General features: G+C 44.8%; 1 protein-coding gene across 2 annotated transcripts in view; it reads left to right on the top strand.

Annotated features, from left to right (window-relative positions):
* LOC147731457 (protein argonaute-1) overlaps positions 1-23,051 on the top strand; it is a 418,093-nt gene extending 395,042 nt beyond the window's left edge. The window contains exon 19 of one of the 2 annotated variants that reach the window (XM_086956498.1): positions 22,200-23,051. In XM_086956498.1, the coding sequence (XP_086812624.1) occupies positions 22,200-22,308 (109 nt within the window). In that variant the 3' untranslated portion in view covers positions 22,309-23,051. The remainder of the gene's footprint in view (positions 1-22,199) is intronic. The other variant, XM_086956499.1, reaches the window with a different exon arrangement.
* Positions 23,052-27,892: the final 4,841 nt, after the last annotated feature.

Genomic DNA, 27,892 nt, shown 5'->3' with positions numbered 1-27,892 from the left:
ACATCTTTATAAAGTCTATACCTCCCACCCATGTCTAACCTGCCCCCCAAAAAACTCAGGCAGATAACTTTACGATCACTTGTTGGACATTGCAGTGGACCCAGGACGGAGACTATAATCATCAATCTTTATCTCAAAGAAGCACACAGTTAGAAATATACAGTTCATATTCAGCAAATGGAATAAAACCATAGTTCAGTATGAAAGCATACTGCCCATTTCAAAGTGATAATTCAGTGATATTATCCCACATGTACACATGCCTATAAACAATAATGTTCTTCTGATGGATACATCTACCTGGAGATTCCTCACATTTTTAATATCTCCATGCGCCAGCATTCCACATGAACTTGCTCGATCGCTCTCCCATGTCAACAGGGGCATTGGTACATCATGACGCCACACGCGGCATCGCATGACGTTAGTGGAGCTATAAGAAGCCCCAATCAGCGTGCTGGTTCCCTTTTTTCTACGCCTTCGACGCGTAATGGTTTTTATTAACTCTCCTTACAGAATTGTCAAAAAAAATTCCAGTTTAGTGTGTTTGTTTGGGAAAAATGTCTCCAATCTGGATTTAAGCCCTGAAAAGACCGTGAGGGTCAGATATCTTTCACTGAGCCTCATTACATCTGCCTTTGGTGCTTATGGTCGAATCATAGTGTTAATACTTATTCCTCTTGTCAACAGATGAATCCGAAGGCCCTGAAGGAAAGAGAGGCAAAGCTGTTCATAGCCAAAGCAAGACATGAGAAAAGGGTGTGTCGCAAGTCTCGTCCTAGATCAAAGGCTCTATCTCCTCAATCTATAGAAGTTGGTGAGGAAAAAACATAAGAAGCGGCGTCATGGTTCTCGACATAGCTCTTCGAAGAATGAGTTGTCGAGGCTGGTGTCTCCATATCCAGCTTCGGAGGATAGTGGACAGGGTGAAACTCCAGACTTGTCTCTGGTTCCATTTCCGGCGTCAATTCTGGCATCGCCTTCGGTGCCACAGTCGACTTCCCCTCAGGACATGGTGCCAATCTCGGATCCAGTTCCTCCTCCCTAACCAGAGAAGGTGTACCCAGCTTTCCCAGCTCAGGGTACAAATCCCAGTCACTTTTTATTGCTATATTTCGCATCATTAAAAGGTTGATTACTCCATCTGGTTCACCTGTAAGCCCCATGGGTGCTCTGGCTTAATCTCTGGAAGGTAGCCATCATGTATGGGCCCAGATCATCACCTAAAACAGAGATCAAAAATCTTGTTGTCTGGTTAGACCAAGAACTTTCATTTAAAACCCCAGCCAGGAAGACCACAGCATCCGTGCTATGGGCTGTTAAAAATGATACGCAAGGTGCTTCCCCTTTTACCTAGCCAAGCCCAAAAACTGCTTTCCAAGCCCTGATTCAGTCCCGAATAGACTACAGCAACGCCCTCTACTTGGGTGCGCCCAGTTTAGCAGTCATGAAACTACAGATCTTGCAGAACTCGGCCGCAAGGCTGCTTACGGGGACTCCCAATCGCTGCTCAGCAAGACCTTCCTTGCGTGCCCTCCATTGACACCCGGTACAGGAAAGGATCCATTTCAAGTCCATGTGTGTAGCCCATATGTTTCTGAAAGGAACCGGACCACCTATCCTTAAAAATCTGATCCGCCCCTACAGAGCCAACAGAAGACTACGCTCAGATGAGCTTCATCTAGCAGTTACACCCATGATCAAGAAAGCTAGAAGCGGGGCGGCTCTTTTTCTATAATGCTGCTAAGCTCTGGGACGCCCTCCCTCTGAGCCTCCGTAAAGAACCGAACCGCCTCATGTTCCGAAAACATCTAAAGACCTGGCTTTTCCCAGAGAGGCTGGCTCCCTCTTTGGTCACCGCCATAGCGCTCAAATGCCTCTGGGTAGTCATGCGCTTTATAAAAACCTTTTTCATTTCAAGGTTTTCCTACATCTTATCAGCAAGCTCCTTTTATGCCCTTCATGCCGATGGTTCAGGTTTCCTGGCAGACTCCAGCGGATTCCTAAAAAAAGTACTCTTTCTCCTCTGATCCTTCCACCTGTTGAGGTATCGCCAATGCCGCAAGTGACTTCTCCGGCGCCACTTTCTGCGTTCCAACGTTGCAAGCTTTGACTCCGGTGCCTCATTCTACCTCTGGCGCCAGTGCGGAAGCTGCAACATAGGTGGAGGAGAAAGGCCCAACCGTTCATGGAAGAGGGACAATATTTCTTTGACAAAAAAGATCCCCAACAAGTGAAAAAGCGTGATATAGTGCTTTTATTAGACCCAGACTTTGAAGAGTTGAGGGAGGAAAGTAGTTTGGAGACGTCTCCAGAATGATGATTGTTGTCTCCTAAGGGTAGTCCACCTCCACAAGTCACTTCTTATAATTCAATTATAAGGGAAGCAACAGAAATGTTGGATTAATCTCTTTCCACAACTGAGCTCAAATTAAATATTCTGATTGAGGTACTCCATTGTTCTTTATTATCATCTGAGACTTTGTTGCCCATCAATGAGGCTTTAACAGAGCTGATTTTGGACATTTGGCAGAAGCCAATGATGGTCTCTGCTGTTTCAAGGCCAATAGCCAGAAGGTGTAAGCCGTCCCCACAGCATCTGTTCTTTTTGTCCTCTCATCCTTTACCGGAGAGTTTAGTTGGTCAGGCTTAATGTTCCTAGAAGGTGACTTCTGTGTCTTTTTCTTTTTCACCTGCAGCTAGGGAATCCAAAAATATGGAACAGTCTGCAAAAAAGTTTTCTCATCAGGCAGCATGGTATTTAAGTCCTCAAATGCAACCTGCCTGTTGGGTCACTAGATTCATGCTCTGTTGAATTCTGCCAAGTCTGTTCCGAAATTGCCTGATGATGTTAAGGGACACATTTTTTAACTTCTGAGTGATGGCCAAGCTGCAGCCCATCAAGTTATACATTTGAGGCTGTATATTGCTGATTCTGTGGCTAGAGCAATCAGCACTTCGGTTTCTATCAGAAGGCATGCATGGTTGAAGGGTTCTGGGTTTTCTCAGGATGTGCAGAGTGCTGTTATGGATTTGCCCTTTGTTGGTACTAGTTTGTTTGGTGCTAAAGTAGATTCTGTCCTGGAACATTTTAAGGAGTGCAAGGCAACAAACAGCTTGTTCTTTGGGTCTTCAATCTCAGCCCAAGGATTATAGGCAATTTAAAATATTCTGAGGTTTTGGCAGAAGCTTTTCTTTCCATGGGCGACATCTGCAGCTACAGAAGTTACAGGGGATGTGGAAGGGGTAGGCAACGGGAAGTTGCCCTTCCCTCATCATCTTCCTCCTCTGCCAACATTGCAGGAACGCAACTCTGGTTTTCCCATCTTAGAACATGCTTTACCAGTTGTAGGACCTGTGACCCAATTTCTACATTAGAGGAGATTCATAACATCAGACCTATGGGTGTTAAACATTGTGGAAATAGAGTATTACCTACACCTCTCTTACCCCTAGTGTTCCCATCCTAGAGCATGCTTTACTGGTGGGAGGTCAGGTGTCACAGTTTCAACAACAGTGGAGATCTGTAACTACATCAGACCTATGGGTGTTAAATATTGTGGAAAAGGGGTATGCCCTGTCTTTCCTGGAATTTACCCCACCCTTTGCACCACAGAAGAGTTTGCTTTCTCCAGCTCCTCCAACAGATTGTCCAATCCTTATTTCAAAAGGGTGCAATGGAGTTAGTTCCAGAGCAGGAATGGGGTCAAAGCTGTTACTCACGTTATTTCCTGATTCCCAAGAAGGTTGGTGATATGCGCCTGATCCTATGCGGCAGGATTTTGAATTGGTTTCTCAAACAGAAAAAGTTCAGGATGCTGACCCTAGCTCAGGTTCTTCTTGCTCTGGAGAAAGAAGATGGACGGTTTCAATCGACTTGCAGGATGCTTACTTTTACATCCCAATTCTGCAGTCACACAGGAAGTATTTCCGCTTCACGGTGGGATCTCAACATTATTAGTTTGCAGTCCTATCATTTGGTCTTGCTTCCGCTCCTCAAGTCTTCAAAAAGGTGATGGCAGCGGTTGCAGTCCTTCTCTGAAGGTTGGGAAATCTAGATTTCCTTACCTAGACAATTGACTGAGCAAGTCTCCGAAGATGGTGTTGCATCACTTGCGGTTGACGGCTCAGTGGTTTTCAACCTGATCTTTTCCATCAAGAAGTATAAGTCTCACTTAGAGCCCTCTCAGCGCTCCCGGTTTATAAGGGCAGTACTGGACACTATAGTGAGCTGAGCCTTCCCTCTTCCTCCTCAAAGGATTCTGGACATTCAGGCTATAATTCCAATGTTTCAGAATGGAGCAATGTTTCCAGTCCCAAAGGTCATGCGCCTGTTAGCCTCCTGAATTCTGCTGGCACCTGAAGACCCTCCAGTTGTGCTTCCGCAGGCAGTGGTTTCAGTACAGCAGGGATTCCCAGACATCGTATCAAGATCTCCAGACACCCTGCATTGGATTTCCAATCGTGGAGTGTGTCCAGCAGTTTGTGTCAAAGGAAGCCGTTTCACCCTCCGATGCCTACAGCCATAACGGATGCCTCCACTCAAGGGTGGGGAGCTCATATCGAAGATATGCAGATCGGAGGACTGAACAGTTGTTTCATATCAGTCTGGTAGAATTGCGGGTGATACGTCTGGCTCTCAAGTTCTTTCTCCCTTTCATTCGCAGTCAGTCAGTACAAGTCTTGACAGACAATACTACTGCAATGTGGTACATCAACAAGCAAGGGGAACTAGACTCATCAGAATTGTGTGATTGAAAATCACTTGGCCGAAGTTCTCAGCGTGCATGTGGGCAGTCTCAGCCAGCATTATGGGTGTCTTTCATAGATTCACATGCCTGAATCATTCCCCGTCGCAGGGATGGGAGTCCCCGGTACATAAATAAGTAATGTCCTATAGACATATAGAGAATAGTAGGCCTAAAGGCCTCACCTTAGTAACATATCCCTGTCCTTTTGTAAAAAGGACCAAACTCTAGGGAAGAGCCAATCAGCTGTCACCCCCCTCTAGAACCCTCTTGGCAGGAGCCTCAGTCCCTCAGATTTTCTACCGCACGTTGTGCTAAGGGAGTTTCTCCTGAGTTCTACTCAGGTTTGTTTATTCACAGGTTTTTCTTCAGCAATTGGAATATTTTTCTAAAGTGAAAGCTATACTCTATGGCTGACACTCCTAAGAAAGGTCTCTTTAGAGCCTGTTGCTCTTGTGGGAAGAAAAGACTTCACATCGATGACCAACATAAGGACTGCCTGTACTGCTTCTATCCTGATCATTCAGCTAAGGACTGCAAGGTATGTCGAACCTTTTCTACCAAAACTCTCAAAGACCGAGAAGGACGCCTTTTAATCTGGCTCCAACCAAAGGCTTAAAGATAGAGATAACTTGGATTCCTCTGAGGAAAGTGGAGGCTCTTCAGTCTCCTCAAAAATATCTCTGAAAAGGCCAAGGGTTGCTTTCCCTAGCCCCCTGGACACTCCTCAAAAGAAGACACCAAGAAAGTCTTTAGAGGCTATGTCGAAAACAGCTTCTTAGAAAGAGGTTCACACCTTCAGGAAGCCTGCGCCGTCGACGACGGCGATCTCGTCGACGACATCTTCAGCGTCCAAGAAAGCAGTGTCTCCTGCTTATGTCCCTACGTCGACGACGACATTCTCGACGACGACGGCATCGTCGTCATTATCTTCATCGACAACGACCCCATCGTCGACGGCGGGTAAGGCTTTATCGTCTACGATAGTTATTAAGATCCCGTCAACGAAGGCCTCGTCGTTGAAGGCACCGTCGACGAAGACACAGTTGACGAAGACACAGTCAACTAAGTCATTGTCGGCGACGGCACCGTCAACGGCAACATCTATGCCATCGACGACGGCACTGTCGACGACAGCATCTATACCTTCGACGACCCTGTCGACGACAGATTCACAGGCTATGACAACTGTCAACACTACTCTTTCAACGATCACACCGTCGACGGGCTCGTCGATGCAGAGAGATTCTGGATTTCAAACAGCTTCTGTGCGTCTAAAGATCAAGAGAAAGACGCTGACGCCGGAGTTAACTTCTATCCGTGTGCAACTTTTGCCACCAGCATGTGATGACGGGGATATGTTTCAAGCAAATAGCCCCTCAGAACTGCATGTTAAATGCCAGAGCTCAGATGAGGAGGATGTTCAGGAAGAGGTCGTTCATCCACCACCTACACCTATGGTCTGTCTTCCAGCATCTCTAGTTACAGATCTGCGATACCTCATCCAAGATTACAAGCAGAGGTTCCCAGAATCTCCAGCTCCTCCAACTTCCATGGCAGCTCCATTGCCAAGACCGCGGCCGCCGCCCTTATCTATTCAGAAAGAATGGGTGCATTTACCAAGTCCTCAGTCTTCTGATGAAGAAGAAGTGGAGGAACAACAAGAGGAAGGTGAATTGCAGGACGATCAATCTGTCCATGAGGAGTGGGAGGATTACTTTATACCTTCCCCAGCATCTCCAGTGTCCGCAACGTCGGATTCTCCGCCGGTTGACATTGGTGGTTTCCATAATGTGGTGGAAAGGGCGCTTACAATGGATTCACAGGAGCAGGACTGCTTCCTGTACAATTTCAAGGAACCTCTCAAGAAGTCAACGAGGTCAATTCCTATTATTGATTATGTTTGGACACAGGGGGTTCAAGTTATGCAGAATCCCGCTTCTGTTTCGCCAATGGTCCCTCGTTTGGACAAAAAATACAAAGCTCCAAATACGGCACCGGCCTGCTTGACCGGTAATCCTAAACCTAATTCAGTGGTGAAGCAGGCGGCGCAGAAAAATTCCAGAAATCCCTCATCGCCCTTATCGGCTCCGCCAGATAAAGAGGGAAGGAAGTTGGACAACATCTGAAAACGATTTTCCACAATGTCGGCAATGACTGTCAAAGCGGCAAATGCCCTAGCGCTTCTTGGCCTTTATAATAGGCAATTGTGGGCGGATATAGCCCCATACCTGTCTGAATTGCCTGATGCATCCAAAGAGGAGGTAAAGTCAATACTTCTGGAGGGTCAAACATCAGCATCAGAAATTATAGACCGTGCAATGGACGCCGCTATGACAGGATTCTGCCAACTATCTGGAGCAGCGGTTTTGAGACGCCAAGGATGGCTGAAAGCGACCTCATTCCGTCCTGAGGTGCAGTCAAAGGTTCTAGATATGCCATATGACGGCCAACTACTATTTGGCTCCAAAATTGACGAGGCTCTACAAAATATTAAAAAGGACACTGACACTGCAAGGGCCCTAGGCACACTCCAATATAAAAATCAGTCCTTTCGAGGAAACAGAGGAAGGGGTCAATATTCCTACAAAGGAAGTTTCCAATACAGGTCCTCTTACTCTTCCAACCAAAGTAGACCACAGTACCAGCAACGCCAACAGCAACAAGGCCAACAATCCTCGTATGGAAAGTCGTCCTTTCGGGGTAAAGGACAAAAGAGAAATAACGGACGAAGACAATTACTTGTTTATTCAGCCAGTCCGGACCTCATCTCACTTATTAAAAATTGGAGGAAAACTTACCCACTTTCTACAAAATTGGAGGATAATTACTACGGACTCTTGGGTCCTTCAATTAATACAATTCGGCCATTCCATGGAATTCATAAACAGACCTCTACAAACTCCACCTCGCCCAAGGCATCACAAGAACATACAGCTGCTTCTACGAGAAATCTCTGTCATGCTCCAGAAGGGAGCAATAGAGAGGGTACCACCATCACAGAGGGGAAAAGGATTTTATTCCCGATTCTTTCTGATTCAGAAGAAAGAAAGAAAATGGAGGCCGATCCTAGACCTCAGGGCCCTCAACAAATTCCTGAAGAAGCAGACGTTTCGCATGGTAACAATACTAGAAGTCTTACATCTTTTGGAGGAGGGAGATTTCATGACGTCTCTGGACTTACAGTACGCTTATTTCCGTAAACCAATTCACAAAAATCACAAAAAGTACTTGAGATTTGCAGTAGCGGGCAGGCATTTCCAGTTCTGTGTCCTGCTCTTTGGACTCAAGTCTGCACCCCGCATCTTCACGAAATGTCTTTCCCCAGTGGCGGCATACATCAGACAGCACCGTCATCACGTCTTCCCATATCTGGATGACTGGCTAATCAAGGCACCATCCTTCGAAGACGCGTCCAGGTCTTCCAACGCCTGTCTAAGTCTCTTCAATCACCTGGGTCTTACGCTCAACCAGAAGAAATCGACTGCGACCTTCTCAAACCATCAACTTTCTAGGCCCAACCCTGGATACACGTTCTGCAAGAGCGTTCCCATCGCAGGAGAGGAAAACCAAACTCCTAGCACTGGCTTCTGGAGTGGCCTCGAAAAAAGTGTTGACGGTCCGCCTCTTCAAGTCCCTTTTGGGGATGATGTCATTGTGCATACTTTTGATCCCTCATTGCCGTCTATGGATGCGCCCTCTGCAGGAGGCACTTTCCAGGCAGTGGGTCCAATGCACAGGGTCATTCGACGACCGCATAAAGGTGACTGTTCAGATGGTCAAAGCGTTGCGATGGTGGATGTCATCACAAAACCTGTCTCAAGGATTTACATTCCTGCTTCCAGCTGCTCCCCATGTCATTACAACAGACGCCTCCTTAGAAGGTTGGGGGAGCCTTTCTGCAGGAGCTGCAGATAAGCGGAAAATGGTCAGCTGCAGAGAAAAAACTCCATATCAATCTGCTCGAGCTGAGAGCGGTCTTCCTGGACCTGCAGTCTTTCCTACCAAGGATCAAAAACTCCCTAGTGCTCGTCAGGACAGACAACACTACGACCATGCTCTATCTCAACAGGGAGGGATGCGGTCGCTGACAATCTCTCGCGAGTCACAAAAAATCTGGAACTGGCTTATAATGCACAATGTAGCCCTACGGGCGGAATATGTCCCAGGCACGGACAATGTACCCGCCGACTCGTTAAGCAGACAGAAGACATTATCACACGAGTGGGAGCTGGATCAGAAGACCCTCAATCAAATCTTCTCCAGATGGGGCACGCCACGGATCGATCTCAGTGCGACGAGCATGAACGCCAAATGCCCACACTTCGCAAGTTGGCATCCCCAGTCAGGGTCTCTAGGGAATGCATTTTCCATCGCATGGCGCAACGTCTTTGCGTACGCTTTTCTGCCATTCCCGATGCTTCCCAGAGGCCTCAGGAAGATGAAGGTGGAGCCTTGTACTCTAATTCTAATAGCCCCAACTTGGCCGAGGCAGCATTGGTTCACAGAACTCCACCGTCTGTCCCTGAGACCGCCGATCCGTCTGAAGCAGTGTACGTCTCTGCTCACAATGAACGACAGGCAAGTTCAACATCCGGATCTGAAATCTCTCAGGTTAGCCGCCTGGCTCCTGAGTTCCGAGAGTTCCGAAATTTAAATATTCCACAAGACTGTAGAGACATTCTTGCCAGAGCACGAGCGGATAGCACTACCAAAACGTACTCCCTGAAATGGAAGCGGTTTTGTGTTTGGTGTGCAGATCAAGGGAAACACCCTTTCTCTTCCTCACGGAACAAGTTTTACCTTACCTGTTACATCTGGCAAAGTCGGGCCTAGCCCACTCCTCCATTAAAGTCCACTTGGCGGCGATATCCCATTAAAAGAGAACTTCAACGGTTCCATCCCTCTGGTCAAGCAGGTTGATCAAAAATTTTCTGAAGGGATTATTCAATTCAATTCAATTCATCTTTATTTCGGCACTTTAGAGCCATAAAAGATACATGAATATAACAAAACAATTTTTTTTAAAAAGGGGTAATTCCTGTTAATTCATTACAATTTACACAATGATCACAGAATAAATTCATTTATGGAGGGGTATAAAATTCATAAGATTAATAAAAGACATAATTATTATTTACATAATGTATTCCTGAAATACAGTTACAATTTGCAGCCATTCTTTTTGCGAATAAAATATATGGAAAGAAGGAATCTACTGACACTAAACACAATAGTTCTACTAGTATCGGACTTAATTATTCTCATGGCTTCCCAACAAGTTCTTACACCCAAGAGGTTACATAGGGGTTTATACCATTTCCTCCTTGTTTGCGCATATGCAGGACAAAATAACAAAACATGCGGATCGTCTTCCTTAGCATTCCAATCACTCAAGGTACAGACGTCACTTAACATAAGGGCACTTCGGTCCGTATTGCCCTTCACAGACCATCTAGTCAGAGTAATGTTATACAAGAGATTGCGGTACCTAAATTTCATGAATAAGCTCTTAGCTAACGGTGGTTCAATCTCATCAAGAAAAGTCTCGAACAGGGGGCTATCCTTGAAAGACAAAAAGTTTTTAGATAAAGACCCACCCTTATCCTCATTTACGAGGCTATTCACAAAATAGCCCCAAAATGTGGACTTAAGTATTTTTCTAGCATTCTTCGGCATTTTCTCCGGTTTATCCCAAAACTGTGACAGCCCGATTTTTTTGAGCCAACAGCAAACAAACTTAAACCAAGGATTAACATTTGCCAAATCCAAAATCATTATTTCTTTTTAATTGTTCCTGTAGTCTTCAAGTTCTGGGGTACACCATAACCTTACCCAATAAGCTAAAGGCCGTAATATGACATGGTGGTCTGTACGCTTAATATCCAAATCCAACATCAATGGGATTAAGGGGGTGTCTTGTGGCATCTTCAATAAATTTCTAAAAAAGTTGTTCTCGATGGTTGAGAATGCATTTTTGAACATAGGTCCCCAAATTTCTGCCCCATATAGAGCAGCAGACTGAGCTTTGAATTTAAATAATACCAATGCGGGTGTTACTACTTTACTCGTACTCCCACCATGTTTCTTTATAATTGGAATTAAATTCTGGGACAGCATCAGTTGGCTCTTTTCTACTTAAGTTTTCCATGTAAATTTGGAGTCAATAGAAACTCCTAGATAGATAAAACCCTGTACAGCTTCCAGTTTTTGTCCATTCAATACCAGGTTCATCGTTTGAGATTTGTGCGGATTTAGGGCCATGTATTTGTTTTTTTTTACATTTATTTCAAACCCCTTTTTGTCAAAATACTGCTTAAAAGAGTTCAGTAGTGCCTTTAAACCTCTGGGAGTTTGGGAGATCAGTATGGTATCGTCTGCGAAAAGTAACACAGGAACCTTTTCACCATTCAATTTAGGGGAATCATTAATACAATTTGACAAATGTGAAGGAATATCATTCACATATAATGAAAATAGCGTTGGGGCCAGCACGCAGCCTCCCGGACCCCGCGCTCAATTGGTTTTTCTTTGTGATAGTTCCCCATTAATCCCCCAACGTACCCTTGCAAAACAGGCATGATGGCAACCCTTAAGCATACAAAGAATCCCACAGAAGGTCACGTGGAACCAGGTCGAATGCTGCTCTAAGGTCAACGAACGCAACATAGAGATGACCTTTCCTTATGCGCACGTATTCCAATAGAGACAGCAAAATCTAAAGACCTGGTCCACGGTACTTATCCTACTTCTGAATCCTGCTTGGAACTTGGTTAGTATCAAGTTATCCTCCATCCATATATTTACTCTATCCAAAATATGTCTAGAGTAAATTTTCTGCAATATGTCCATGAAGCCGATTGGACGATAGTTGGATGAGTCCAACCTATCGCCCTTTTTAAAAATTAAAACAATTTCAGCTCCCCTCCAACTATCTGGAAAATTTGCCCCACGTGCCGAAACATTGCATAAATAATTAATGTACGGTGCCCATACTACCAGCTCGTGTTTATAAAGATCGCCTGGAATTTTATCAAGACCCGGTGCTTTGCCACCCTTCACAGCATTAATACCTTTCTTAGTCTCCTCTAAACTAAATTCTAGTTTAACATCAGGGGCAATGGACCACGGGGCATCCTTGCTTACGGTGGTTGTCAAGCTGGGTTTCTTAAATAAATCTGTAAAATGGGTAACCCAAGTAAGTTCATCCAAATAAACATCTTTTGCTACCTTCCCTATATGGTTTCCATTTGCCACCAGTCTCCAGAAACTAATATTATCCTTTGACTTGGCAGCCACCAAAAGGTCGGCCCAACTAGATTCTTCCCAAGCTATTTTTTCATCATTTTGTATTTGCTTGTAGGTTTTCCTGGCCTCCCTAATTTCCACGGGGGTCTTTGTTTTTATTGCCTTTAATAATCTAGTTTTTGCTTGCCTACATGATTTACCATACCATGGTTTGGTGTGAGAAAGATTGCTCAGAGTTTGATGTACTTTTTTCGGCATTTTTGTTACTAATGCTTTTAGTTGGATGAAAAAATTCATTATGGGTATTCATAAATTTAACCAGGTTTACCGCCTCCAATGAAACCGTTGCATACAAGAAAAATGTATTGACGAAAAGGTGATAAATATTTGACAAAATATCGGCATGTTCCAATATATGGGCCCATTTTAGCAAACCCCTATTGTTGCTTACTAAGATTTCCTCACCATTTCCCATTGCATCAGCTATATTGTTATCTGGGACAACCCCATTAAACAAACTAGAATCGAATAGCAATTCCAGTGGGTAGTGATATACAGGTCTTTCCCGCCAGTAAGGATGTTACCACCTACCTGGCATCTGAATGTAGTTCTTAATCAGCTCATGAAGCATCCATTCGAGCCAGCGCACAGAGCTGACCTAAAATACATCTCTTGGAAATCAGCGCTCCTACTGGCGCTCACCTCTGCAAGGAGAGTGAGTGAACTGCAGGTGTTTTCAATTCAGAATCCTTTTCTACAGTTTAAAAGCGACAGGGTGATACTGAGGACCAATCCGAGGTTTATTCCGAAGGTTCCGTCGGATTTCCACCTTAATGAACCTGTGCTTTTGCGTTCATTCTTCCCAAATCCTATCACAGCAGCTGAAAGATCATTACATTCCTTAGATCTCAAGCGATGCTTGAAATTTTACATTGACAAAACAAAAGCGTTCAGGAAGTCAAACCAGCTGTTTGTGGCTTACAGCAGACCTAGGAAGGGTCTCCCACTTACTAACCAGAGCATATCACGATGGATTTCTGCGACCATCTTTTTCTGTCATGAACAAGCAGGACAGCCACTACGCTCTAAAGTGCGAGCCCACTCCACGAGAGCTATGTCCACTTCTATGGCACTCTTTGCAGGGGTGCCAGTCTTTGACATTAGCAGAGCGGCAACATGGAAGTCGCCGCATACCTTCACTAGGCTTTACTGCCTGGACACAGAGCTGATGAAAGATGCAGCGGTGGACAAGCAGTATTACGCCATCTATTTCACTGAGGTGAGCCTTCTTTCTTCCCTCCATCCTTCTCTGGTATGCACATTTCTTTGCTAATACTTGTTATTGGTGTCTATTGGCTGTTACTAGTCGCATGATATGTTATTATCTAATGACTTGTATATACTGTACCATCAGAAATGTGCACTCTGCATTGCTTGCTACTCTGATTCAGGCATGTGAATCTATGAAAGACACCCATAATACTGGATAAGAAATGCTGATGGACACTGACCATTAGCCTTCAACAGAGCCCTTGGGGACTCTCAATTCTTCTTGGACTGTATCTTGGAGAATGCACCTAATGCAAGAATATGAAATGTATGCCCCAACTACACCTGTAGCGTCCCGGATGGTATTGTAAACGTGTAACTCTTGCCAACCTATGACAAGACCTCCGGTAATGGCTGTTGTGCCATCTGCAGCAAAATTACCCTCTAGTACAGCTACATGCAGCTGCAAGCCTTCCCCAACATCTTCTGGTCTGAAGACCTGCTTGGTGCCAAGAAGGAACAGGCTGGCCCATTGGTCATCCTGGTGGCCAAAGCAGATGAGCGTCCTGAAGTCCTGATTCTCGAAGGCCTCCAAGCATAGGAAGATGAACAGGAGTTCGCTGTAAAGGACTGTTGGCCTGAAGACTCCCTTCGCTTCTTGAGTACCCCAGGTGTAGCAAGGTCTGTCTCAACCCCCAAAACTCCCTCAGTGCACCACTCCTGAGCGAGTCAGGCCTCACGCCCTGAGCCAAGTTGAAAATGGTGAACTTTTGAGTTTGGCTCCTCTGCCTGGTACTCCCGGGCACTAAGGAAGAGTGGGCGTCTACCAAGGCTCAGTCGAAAGTCCCGAGCTGCAACATTTGTCGAAGCCCCCTAGACCTTGTGACCTTGAAAAATTCCACCAAGAGCTGAAATAGATGTCAAAATTCGCACCTGCCCCAAAGAGGGTTCTAGAATCAGCCACAAACCCTCTGCCTTTTCCACTTTTGAGTGCAACCTCCATGCACTTCCCCCGTCCTCCACACTGACTCAGACTATGGAAGCCTTTATCCCCGACAGGACTCATATAATGTGCCTTTTATGCCCAGGGAGGTAGAAGACCTGTGGGAGGAGTACGTAGTCAACTGAGCGGCTTACTCCAGCTGATCCTACAGCTATAGCCTTTGGATAATTTAATCCTCTCCAAACACTTTCACATGTTCGAGCAACAGACCATCACCCCACTGCTCCACCAAGGAGACTTCATGTCAGCACTAGATCTGAAAGATGCATACTTTCGCATGCCCATCCACTCAGCACACCATCAGTACTTTCACTTTATGAAGAACACTAATAGTTCAAGGTCTAATCATTTGGGGTTAGTACTGCTCCAAAGGTGTTCATGAAATAGCTAGAGGTGGTGGTGGTGCACCTACACAGAACCACCATGCAGGCTTTTCATACCTTGGTGGCTGGCCATTTAAGAGAAGCAGCAGGCAGCAGTGCCTACCACTCACTCAAACACAGTGTCCCTACTCCACTTGTTAGGGTTCACCGTCAATGACAAGAAATCACACTTTCATCCCCATCAGATGAAGCCCTTCTTGGACTCGGTACTAAACACTGTCACAAGGAAATCATACCCCAAAGAACAGAGGGTGATGGCATTCCAATAGCTTCTGCCTCTTTTTCAGACACCAAAAGTTGTTGAATCACGCACTCTGTGGAATTCAAATTACACCAGTGTGTTTAATTGCTATCAAGTTCCTGGGTGTGCGCTGAGGTATCCGCTCCTAAACCTGGGCATGTCAAAAAAACTGCAGTTGCACATCCCCACTGGGAAGTGTCCCTCAATGCCCCCAGACCACCCCCTTTTGTACCGCTTTGTTCGCCATAAGTTACGAGGGTATGCTCAGACGTGAGTCCCTTGCTCACTTTGCCACTGGATTCAAGCAAGCCGGGCTGAAGACGGCTGAAATGCCAGAAACCGGTCCTCAGTAGCTTTTTTTCCGGTCCAGGGAAGGCATGGCATGGCAGTTCGGGCTGGACTGTTCCCATGAGGCACAGGGTCAGACTGATTTGCATATGGCCATGTCTCAACTGGGGTGGCAGAGTGGGCTAAAGAACGGTGATGGATTTAACCCAGATCTGTTGACTGGGTGTGAGTATTTGATTGGTTCAGATGCTCCGTCCATCACCACCCCCTTTTGTACCGCCCAGACAGAGGTCCAGCGCGCATAGGAGGAAACCAACCAGCTTTTTAGGCCAAAAACGTGCACGCATTACATTGCTTTCAGTGGCAACGCATGCACGTTTGGTGATTCCCATGCGGGAGCGAGCTTTGGCAACATCTGTTTGTAATTAACTTTCAAACAGATGGTGCCCCTGCTCGCTCCAGCAAGGAAAACACGTTGTGGGTCTGTTTGTATTTTTGTTTGTTATTTATTTCCTCTGGCTTATTTGCCTCGCAGCTTGTTCCTCAAGATGTTGGATGTAGACTCTGCCACCTACGTGGCTTCCAGGTCAGATGTTAGTAACTTGAAGGATGACCCTGGAACTTAGTTTAGGACCTTGTTTGGGCTTGATATTCACGCTTCCAATGAAGTGACCTTTAATGCACAACCTGAGATGCGGGAGCTCAAATCCGGTTCTTCTGTTGTTGTGTATCCAGCCCTCCCCTCTCTGATTTTCCCTTTGTCTGTGCTGTTGACATGCGTCCTGTGCTAATGAGCTGAGGCGTATGTGGTGTCTTTATCTAACTGTCGTGAATATTCACGTTTTTCCGCCTCACTCGTTGTAACCCCTCCACCCTGCCCCTCTCTGACTCTCACGTCAACTATCAACAGAACAAACCGATAGATGTGGTCCCCTTGGTGAGGAGTGCGCGTGCTCCGCTGTGGCGCGCAGAGGGTCCTGGGTAGTCTGGTGCACCTCACCTCAGATCTGCACATGGAGGGCTATTGACATCCATGGGTGGACGAGAGGAAAGAGAAGCGGAAGAGCAAGCTACAGCTCCTCACACCAGACTCCGGTCTATCCTGCAACATTGCAATGAGGGCGAGAAGCGATTGGAGACCCTGCAAGGCCCGACCAATGATCGTGTGCCACATATAACATTTATGGAAGTCTGGTTGCTGATTAGAGCAGAAGACCTGAGTTCACTTGAACTGAGCTGGAGTCTCCACACTGTACCCCAGTGTGGTCTTGTATGTGAATAACTTGTCATGCACAAGACTTTGAGCTGCAGGGACGCGTTTTGTGCTAGTTCAAGCAACCTTTGGCCTCCGTTGCAAGAGATTGCAAAACACTGTGGGTGTTATCAGAAAATGTCAACTTGTATACAATGACACAAGATTCCCTTCTTGAGTGACAACTGTATACAGGAACGGCACGAAATATGAGCGAAAAGTCTGCTGCACATTCTTTCTTAAAAGCAGCTGCACTGGCATAGCCAATAGGTCTCGCCTTTTGACCTTATAAGTGTTTTGGTATCCAGCACAATATCCTTGGTGCAACAACATCAACTGTTGCATGGCTGAACACTTATAATGTCCAGAAAGCAAAACCTACTGGCTATGCCAATGCTTGTCTTGTTTATTAAATAATGTTAATAAAAGTGGTTTGTATGATTAGAAATACATTTTTCATTAATAATCTAGTCCTTCACAAATACTTTCAACATTGGGAAACCCCAGGAATCAACCTGATTGCCACTCCTGAAAACACAAATTGCCAAATCTTCGCCTCCAGGTACCCATACCCTCAGTCCTTGGGCAATATACTATGGATGAACTGGTGGGGAATTTGCTTACACTTTTCCTTCTCTCCTAATCATGCCAAATACAGTGAGGAAGATGACGCAGCGTTCCATAATCCTCATCATAGTATCACTGATCAGTGCTTAAGGAAATGTTAGTCAGACCCCACAAGAAACTCCCGCTGAGCCACCTATCCATTTGGCATCAGGGCCAGCTCAGGCTCCCAGATCCCATGCAGCTTAAACTAGTTATATTTCAACAGAGTTCCTAGAATTTTGCTACCTCAGATTTCCAGGGGAGTGTATGTCCATTTGGTGAGAAACCCCCGACCCACTACTCGTGCCTATTGCGTATCAAATGGAAGAGATTCATGCACTACTTTATCATAAAACAATTTAAATACTTCTAAGGTCTGTGTGCAACTGTTCAAAGTTCATTATCATGAAGGGCATTGAAAGGGGAATACCTCCCAAAACGCCCCTGCCTGTGTATGGAGCCTTAATGTAGTTCTCAAATGGTCTATGCCTTTGCAGTTTCTGTCATGGAAGGTGACTTTTCTAATTCCAATCACAACTCTCTGATGTATTAGCGAACTTCAAGAACCATTTATTCAGGTTCACAAGGATAGGGTAGTCCTTCAAACCAACCCTGTGTTTCTGCAAAAGCATGGCTCACTCTTCCATATAAACTAAACCATTGAGCTGCTTGTTTTCTTCCAGCAACCAGCGTCTGTAGCGGAAAGGGCCTTTTGCAACCTATATGCTAATAGGAACCTCAGATATTTTATTAATATACCATAGGGATTGTTTTAGAATTTGGCAGACGGGTTACACCATCACAAATGTGGCGGATATCCCACGTGCCTTATTACAAGTGCAGTTAATCCTATGGTACTTGGATAGGCCGAAATATCCATCTTTTTGTAAGTCCAATCAAAATTTTGTAGCCTTTGTCTAACACTGCAAAGCCTACCCATCTCTAAATCAGGCATTGCTATTTGAATTTTCAAGTGCTTCCAAACATGTTATGCTGAGGCCAAGTGGATACTTCCAGTGCCTGCTACGGCCCACTACACAAGCAAAAAGGGTGCCACTTTGTTTTCCTGGGGAACATTCCTTTAGTGGAACACTGTTCCTAACATTTGCACCATCCACCTGGGTTGTGGATGGTTAATGCATTGTGATGTAGTATACTTTAAAGAGGCGAGTCTTCAACTCTTTCCTAAATTCAAATAGCATTAGGACAGTCCTGATAGATTCAGGGATTTTATTCCACATTCTGCGTGCATAGATGAAAAAGCCTGCTGCCTTTTTTTCTTTTTTACTCTTCTTAGTCTGCGGTCTGATGGTGTCCTGGCTCCGGATGTTCTGAGAATAACCAGAGATCATTAGCTTGTCTGCAAGATAATCAGTGCTGCTGTTTGTGATGGCTTTGATAAATGATGTAGCTGGTTTTGAAAATCGGTTGGGCTGGCAACAAAAGCCAATAGAGTTTCATCAGGCTGGGGCTGAGGTGATCATATTTCCGCAGGCCTTGGATGAGACTGCTGCATGTGAAGGATGCTCTTAAGGTGCCTCAGTGGCCATGGAGCAGGGCTAGTCTGATCCAGATGCAAGAGTCCTAGGGCTTGAAAGTAGTTCTGAAGTTGCTTTCTGGAAGAAACTGTTTCACTTTCTTAAGAAGCAGCGGGTTCCAGCCCATCTTTTTTGTTTTTCGACAGTGTTCCTTGAGGGTGAAGTCAGTCTTCATTGTGAATCCAAGTGACTTGGCACTCGGGAAGGCGGGGTTTGAAGCCATCGAGGTTCATGCCTGAGCCAGGTGTGTAGGGTATCCTCTTTGTTCTTGGCAAATAACAGGAATTCTGTCTTGGTTGGATTGACCTTCAGGTAGGAAATGGACCTCCAAGTCTGGATGATGTGCAGGCAGTTTTTGTGGGATTGGATATCTGAAGCAGAGGAAACTTTCAAATAGAGTTGTGTATCATCTGCATATTGGTGAATCTTGAGGCTGTTATCTGCGAGTAGAGCACCTACTGGCTCCATGTAGAGGTTGAAGATGACCGAGGAGTATGGAACTCTGGGGTACTTTGCAGGTGATGGGGGTCTTGTGGGACCTGGCTGTGCCAAAGTGCAGAAACAGGTGTTGGTTTGAAAGGTAGGAGAAGAAGTAGTGAAGTGCGTTGCCAGTTAATCCCAATTCGAAACTCAAGGGTGTGTATGAGTGCGAGATGGTCAACTGTTTCAAAGGCAGCTGTGAGTTCTAACAATATCAAGAGGTAGGTGGCATATTCATGTTGGATCAAGGAGGGCATAGTTTTTGTTTATGGTAGCATCTCCGTGCTGCAGCGTGATAGGAATCTATGCAACGAGTGGTGTAGTGGTCAATGTTAAGGGTGTTGTAATTTACTTTCACCACTTGTACAAATGGAATTATCTGGACTGGTGTTCCAACTTACTGTGATTATTGCTTTCAGTGTAATTTAAGAATTTACTATTTGACACAAGATTTTTGTCACTTTTTGGGATGGGCTCACAAGCACTCAGTTTGGTGATAGTACACTATTTCATGTTTAATGATGGTCACTTGTTTTAAAACATTTGTCATTAAATTGAATGACATTCAGAAATTGTGCTCTAATCTATTGTTTTCACAAATTAACAACGTGCTTAATGAATGTTCTTTTGCAATTTATTTTCTGGGACTTACTGACTGTTTACAGTTTATTTTTAATACAAAAGTTTTGAGGATGAATATTCATGAATGTAGCGAGGTAGGCATTTCTTTGTATGAATTGCTTTTGTGAGCTAGCCTTTCTCTGCTTTACGCGGGCTATACCCCATTTCCTGAGTGACTGACAGCGTAATATGAAGCCAGACTGGTAGTCATGCATGAGATGATCAGTATTAATGTCAGCTTGGAGCTGAACATCGACTACTTTTTTGAATGGTCTTGGAGATGAATGGTTGGTGAGTGATGGGCTGGTAGCTGGTGAGGTTATCAGGGTCTAGTGTAGGTTTCTTTAAGAGTAGCAGAATCAGGCCTGCCTTTTCAGCTCCAGGGAAGATGCTTTGAGTGATGGAGGCCCTAACAATGGTGAGTAGGGGTGAGATAATGTCTCCAAAGAGAACTTTGATATAGGGCAAGGGTAAGACATCATCTTCATAAAAAGTGAATTTGAGGGAGTTGAGTTTGCTAGTGAGACCTACAAGAGAGAGGACTTTAAAGGATGACTGTTGCAGGATTCTGCTGAAAGAGGGGCCATAAGAGATGAAGCAGGATTGCTGGTGTCAATGTGCTATTGAATATTCGATATTGTATCACTCAAGACGACACTGGCGGTATCGCACTTTTCTGTGGATTATGGAACAGGTGGGTCTGACGGGGGTAGATGATGTGCTTGATTGGTTTGCAAAAGTTTCCTGCTTCTGTTGATAGCTTCGTTGATGGTGTTGGTGTAGTACTTTGATTTGGCTGATGTGATTAGCTATCTGTATGTTACACTGAAGGAATTCAATATCATGAGGTCATTACGAGTTCTCTTTTTTTTTCATTTTCTTTTCTATCTGTGGATGGATCTTTTTTGTCAGGGAGGTCGAGGCCTTTGAAATACTAGTGTGCTTAAGGCTTGGCTTGCACTTGTATGTTTTAATTGGAGTGTAGATGTCCATTTAGGGCCTGATTCGCAAAGGTAAACATACACTTTTGTGTACGTCTATGGTTTTTTGCAATTCACAAAGCAGTTTTACTTGTAGTATCTTTACAACGGCTAATTTGTTTATGTGCAGTGTCCACCAAGAGTGCGCAGCTCAGCAATCGTTAAGATACTACTCCTAAAATTCCTTTGTGAATTGCAAAAATGTATGAACTTACACAAAAGTATACATTTTCCTATGTAAATGTGGCCCATAGTTTTCCCAAAGAAATGTTGGAGTTGTTTAGAAGACTTGACATTGGATGTGAAGTGGATGGGGAGGTAGGTGATTTCAAGTATTAGGTTGTCTATGGATGAATCTTTGAAGGATCTGAAGGTTTGCTCTTCTCATGTGGGTTGACCTTTGTTGGTAGAATACTGAGCAGGGAGATGGGGATGGCGAAATGGTCGGTCCACTCCAGGGGTATGGTTGATTTTCATTGGATTGTTGGTGTTGTTCAGAAGACAATGCCAAGGATGTGGCCTTTGAAGTGTTGGTTGTGTGATTTGCTGTATATACCATGCTGAGAATGTCAATGAAGTTGAGAAGCTTGCAGGATTGTTTTCTTTTTAGAGCCGGTGTTATCTGAGAGGTAGAAGTCACCCAAGAAGTTAGTATGGGCATGTTGGAAAGATAAGGTGAAGAATGAATCTGAGAATTCATCAGTTAAATCAATGTTGTACTTAGGAGACCTCTAGATGCAATGGAAGATGGCGGTGGTGTGAATTGCGGACAGTGAGAAATGGCATGTTAGCAGCTCCTTAAAGTTGGGTGTTGCTTTCCTGCCTACAATGCAAGACCAGTAGGACTTATGGACGACAGTGAGGTCCCCCTCTCTTCCTATGTGCACGGTCCACATGATGGATGCTGTGGGAAGAACGTCTAGGTAATGGAGGTTAACCATGTTTCTTTGGAAAAAGCTATCAAGTGGGTGATCTCTGCTGTGTGGAATACTGCACAGTGAGCATTAATGAGCATGAGTTGGAGTGCCTGCAGGTGTGGTATTCCAGCAAGCAATGATAAAAACAATTGATTTCCTCTTCCTTAGAGTGCATCAAAGATATCTCATCCATTGCAGTCATTGATATTTAGCTATGCAATGCAGTCAACCCTTTTCTCTTGTGTGTGGTTTGAGAAATTGTGTTTTCCACAATATGCCAGAACGCCCTTAGTTCTGTCATTCCTACCACCTTTTGCTTGAAATAGTCTGAATTTTATTATAATCCTAGAAGCCCTGCCAGAGCTTGGACCTCCTAGGTAGTAGTCTTCAAACGGATGATGAATGTTACCAGCTGCCTGATTTATGTGCTAGAAATCGGCGCATTGCAGTACATCTCCAAATGAGACTGCAGCCTTTTGGACAGATTGAGTCTGAAGGCTCAGAGCACCCGGTAGACAACAGAGTATGCCGTTACTATTTCTCCACTCAAATATAGAACCAAGTGCAGAAGATGTGATGCTTTTGCACCGTTCATTAACTGTGATTTTTTTTTTCTGTTTCACAGCGGAGAAGGGAGTCATATATCTGGACAGAGCAACGGGAGAGACCCCCAAGCCCTCGCCAAGGCCGTTCAAGTTCACCAGGACACGCTGCGCACCATGTACTTTGCTTGAACCCTTCACGGTATTTTTTGTTTGTTTTTTAATTTCGTGGTGGTCTCTTTTCGTTCATTTTATACCTCAGCCACCCAGAGAAGCTCTCTGACTTTTCCACCTGGGTTTCGTGACGGAATCGAGCGCTTTGGGAGCACCTTGTCTGTTACAGTGACGCCTGCGGCAGGTGGACAGGCGGCCTGGTGTTGCTCGACGGCCTGCACGGGCACACCTTCCTGCTGCACGACTGACCCAAGGGAATGAAACGTGACAAACGACGACTGACCGATCACCGCCTGGACTACGGCAGGATTTTGGCAAAAAGCCTGAAATGCAATACAGAAAAAAACACAACCTCCTCTTTTGACTACACAGCACAGACATTGTCGAAGTGCCAAATGGGTGCTGCTGGTAGTTTGTATTATTTCCTAGAGTGGGGCGGGAGGGCTAGGAATTGGAGTGAAGGTAGGTAGGGAAGGTCCTAGGGCCTTAAAAAGTCGCACTTGCTATTGTTAAAATTCTCCTTCAGCACTGAAGAGTCTGACGTGGGCATGACGTCTAGTTGTAGACTATTTTAACACACTAATCTTTATTTTTCTCTACCAGACGCAACTCCATGCGAGCCCGCCGCCCTCATGTTTTTCCTCTTGTACTATTAAGGCACCACAGCACTTAGCGGCGAAGTAGCAACACATTCTTCCTCATGCTACAGCATCACGTCAGAAAGGACACGGGTGACCCGTGGGAATGTGACGCAGCCCTGCACAATATTATGTTTTTTCACGGACTGACTGTGCCTTACAACAATGCTGCAGATCTTCAGATTTATGTGTAAATTTAACAGAAGAATTATGTTGTTCCTTTCGTGAGGCTAGAAGGAGGTGATACGTGTGCTGAGGTGTCCCGGGCTAGATGGCACTCAGAGCGACAGCGCTGCCCCGGCCACTAGGGGGCAGCACAGGAACTAGACAAGCTACATTGGAGGAGAGAAGTGCAGCGAGGTGTGAAATTGGATACTGCGACTGCTTTTTTAATGTTGGACAGTGCGTGCATCGTCAACCTCCTTAAATCAACATTTATACTTTGCAGTCACGGTCTTTCAGCCCAAACTGTCACAGGGCAGGTGCCCCTTTGTTTTAAACGATTTAACATATTCATAAGTGATGCTGAAGGCTAAGCACTGTTTGGGCTGGGTTGTAACCAGAAATAATGTGAGTGGGTGCTGTGGGCAGTCTTTCAACCTCCCTCCTCCCCCCCTTCCTCTAACCATGTACCGCCATTCAAACTGTGACGTAATCCGACTGTTCCATTTCTACTTTCCCCATACACACACAGCTGGTATACCGCACTCCCTTCATACAACAGGATACCGTTTTCTAAACCCCGGAATGGCATCTGGCTGTGTTTTCAGATGCCACTGTCGGCGCAGTGTAGCACCGGTGTCTTCTGTTCAAAAGGGAGGGTCTCAGATATCCCCCACCAACGCTGCAGAGTTTTTCTGTAGTGTCTTCCAGCAGCACTGTGTGCTTTGTGGGACATGCACTTTAACTACTGGATAAGGGTGCCAACACCAAAGCTTTTCGCAGCCATATTGATTGGGAAAAGCATCTGACAAATGCTGGTGCCCTGATGCTACAAGCAGATTAGTAAGAGAAGGTGAAGTGATGTTGGTTACAATGCTGAACCTGCTTGAAGGTGTCCTTGGTCAGCAACACTGATACCAATCAACCTGCAAGAGTATCATTTTGCTAAAGATGCACCTGCCCCTCAACTATCCGCTCCAGACACCTCAGAAATGTACTTGGCCTCCTGCCTGACCTGCTACTTCCTCCGTCCAGGCTTCTTTCCCATGCTCCTACAATATTATATCTACACACTTCACTTCAGCAACTCAGCCTCTGCTTTAAACACCTCCAGTTTTTGTGCCAAGGCTGCTCACGCCAAAAGTGCCCTTCATTCCTGGGGTGCAGCACTCCCTGGTTATTAGCTCATCACTGCTAAAGACTTATCAAGTGCACCTCATTCCTGGGCTGAAGCAAACCTGCTGATACAGGATACAAAACTGCAAACTCGTGCAGTGCACCTCATTCCTGATATGCAGCACCCTATCACGCTACCTCCATGATCAGCTAGTGCACATCTGAATTCTACTGTTGAGAAGCCGCTGCTTTTCCGGAGTCTTCCACTTTAATTCAATACCTGTTTTTCCCCTGTTTTTATTCCATGAACTCTACCATTGCACCTGTATCTTAGCAGATATTCCTGCACCCGGATCCTCACTCATTCAGTTCTATCATGGCAGCCCAATCCCTGCATTTTCCGGGCCCACTGACATCCCATCTTACCTCTCAAACATCAGTTACCCCCTATTGTGTTTGTTTCCTGATACACCTCAATCCAAGCCAAGCCTTCGGGCACAGAAGCTCACAAGGCACTTCTTCAAACAATTCATAGTTATTATACACGCACTGTGCCTTGTCATGTGATGAGGGGGTTTAATAGAAATAAAAAAATCCAATTTGCTATGGATCATTCTGCATCACCAACACTTGACCGCAATAAGGATTCTGGAGAGTGAATTTGTGTGAAGAAGACTGGTTGGGTTTTAAGATTACTGGTGCCAGCATTCACTGGAACCCCCTTTTGAAAGGCATACTTAGGTCTTTTACCCCCCCAAAACTACTTATATTTTCCTTACCAGTGTAAAATTAAGAACTCTGTTTTCAGTTTTTGGTAGTAACTGAATAACAGTTCCAGTCGTTCCTAAGGCCATAACATGCTGTCCCAGTACTAAAATAATTTGATTGCTCAGCACTGCCAAGTGGCCACCTTGACATGTGCACCAGCCTCAGCCTTGCCTGACTTTGTATCCATCAGCACTTATCATGCTTTTACCTGAAAGCCCTGCTCAATGGAAAATAAAATCACTTGCTCCAGATGGATTAGTGCCCCTTGGAAACACTGTTTTCATCAAAAGAATGGAAGCCTACAAAAGACAAACATTTGCAATGCAATAGGTCTCGCATTTACGAAACTCTCGTAAATGCGCGACCTATTGCATAAAAAATGCTTGTTTATCAAAGCGCCCCTTTCCTTAGACAAGCCGCGTCAAAAGAAATTGGCGTGGCTGACATTAAAGTGAAAACGCGGCATGAGGTGCTTTTACAAAACAAAAAGCATTTGGGGTGCTTTTTTTTGTAAAAGTACCCCACGCTGCGCTTTCACTTTAATGTCTGCCACACCCATTTCTTTAGACGCGCTCGTGTAAAAAAAGGTGCCTGACTGATATTAAAGTAAAAGCGATGCATGGGGCGCTTTTAAAAATAAAGAAAGGAGTGCAGCCGCTCTATGCAAAGCAAACCGCGCTGAAAAAATAAAGAAAGAAAAGCGTGCAGCCGCTCTATTCAAAGCGTGCAGCCGCTCTATTCAAAGTGGACTGCGCTGGAAAAATAAAAATAGAAAGGCACGCGGCCGTTGCATGAAGTAGAATAAAATTATGAAAGAAAATAGTTCTGGCAGACTAAATAAACATACCGTGTAACCACACATGTAAAAGGTCCAGTCCTTTTGCGTTACTAAGGAGGAACGAACAAGCCTCTTAATGAATCAAAAGCAGTTATTTAGAAAGGACAGCAACAGGAGCCAATTGAAAAGATGGGGGGAGAGTGGGCGGAGCTCCAAGTCCATACTCGAGTACAGCATGCCTTGCAGAGCAGCGCATGCGCTGCCCAGGCTCGGCCTAAAAACGAAAATCACAGTGATTTTCTGTCTTGTGTGGCTTGAAGGTGCACTTTTAGCACAGTTTTTAGGAAGATAACTAGGCCAGGCTGCAATTTCAGTGAACTGTGCCTATGTTGTCTAACTTAGCAGTACAGCCAAGGATTAATGGGCATAGAACAGGCACTGCCTTTCCTGCTATAGTTCCATAAATGTGGCACATTCGCACGGTGGCCGTGCAGTGATGCTTGCACAGTTGCTGCCTAAACTCTATCCTAATTGTATAGCGAGGCATGGAATCATACAAACATTTTCTGTGAGGCTGCTTTCAGTAGCATCTTATATATGCACTAAGAAGGAGCAAGAAACAAAATAAAATGTATAAATATTTTCTGCAATGGGTAGAACTTTTAAAACTCATTCCTCATGGAAGTTTTTCTAACTAATCTTTAGAAAATCAGGATTTTTGTTCTTAAATGCACCATTTCTTTATGTTTTACTTTTTACCTTGCACAACTTTTTAAATGTCTGCTGACCAAAGGAAGGGCCCAGTTTGCTCTGTGTAGTGGTCTGCTTTCCCCGGTTGCACTTGAAATGCACACACAATGCCAAGAACCTCCTATCTCACTATAACTTTCAGTGTTATGCACGGGCAATGTTTACAGGTGTGCCTTGAGCACACAGAGCCAAGAGCATTATTGGCCACCTCCATACCTCCATTTCCAGTGTAGACTAACCTACTGCCAACCACACTATATATCAGTCTCTCATGCTGTACACTTATGGGAATCAATACACCATCCATTCCTGGGTGGACACGATTTGGGTGCCAAAATCAGGTACATTTGTCGGCTTTGTCGGGGCGCTTACTTTAAAACATATCTTGATGGCAATTTAAAGACACCCAGACCCACCCATTCAGTCCATTTTCTTGTTTCCTTACTACTCCATTCCTGTATTAGCCGCATCTTTTTATTCGGGGTTAGGTATTTGTGCCTACATTGTTGGTCCTGGAACAAAGAGTCCTGGGCTCCTATCCTGGCTTCCCATAAGAATTTATATTCTGACCAAGTCATTTCATATTTTTATATATTATCCTACCTTCTCAGATAATTTATCTGACCAAAAAAGGAGTGGTTTGAAGCCAGATGGACGTCAATACAAAGCACTACATAAAAATTGACGCATGCATTGTTTTCACAGTACTTTGGTTTGTTTTAAATGCCTTCTTGCTAAAAAAGTCTTTCTCCTACCATGCCTGGTGCTTTCCTTTATTCCTTGCTTGTATTTGTGTATTTTTAAATGATATGTGATTGTGACTTCTATTGTGCTATTAGAACGGAGAGTAATACTTAGTGTTGCTCTTGTATCTTCCAGACTGTCCTCTCCCACATTGAGGGCCCCCATTGTCCCTCTATAGAGATATGCAGTATTCAAGTCATATTACCTTGAAGTCTTTTCTTTTCTTTTATGATGTCTAAAGAGGAAGAAATATTGAGAAAACACCTAGCATGTTCTTTTGACAGACAGATCAGACTTTTAGCTCTCCTCTTTTTTACTTTCCCCCAGTGTTTCAGGTGTATTTTTCCAATCATATTGGTTGTAGAGCTCACACCGAAACTGTCAAAGGTACTTCTCAATCTGCCAGGTGTTGGAGCCCAACAAGTTATGTGATTGGGTGTGTGGTTCAGTAGACAGACGTGATGTATCAGCAGTAAGTTCCTACTTGTTTTCTTGATTGGTCATTCTTGCTCTCGCTCCTTCCCAAGTGATAGTGAATGCCAGCACTGCAGGCAGAATAGGAAGCACTTTATAAAAGATTCTAGCTCTTTTAACATTTTCCTATGGGGTCACACCCAAAATGTACTCTCCACACATGCAGTTCATG

Source organism: Lissotriton vulgaris, chromosome 2_1 (genome assembly GCF_964263255.1).
Source record: "Lissotriton vulgaris chromosome 2_1, aLisVul1.2, whole genome shotgun sequence".
Classification (NCBI taxonomy): Eukaryota; Metazoa; Chordata; class Amphibia; order Caudata; family Salamandridae; genus Lissotriton; species Lissotriton vulgaris.
This window is presented reverse-complemented; position numbering and strand designations above follow the sequence as displayed.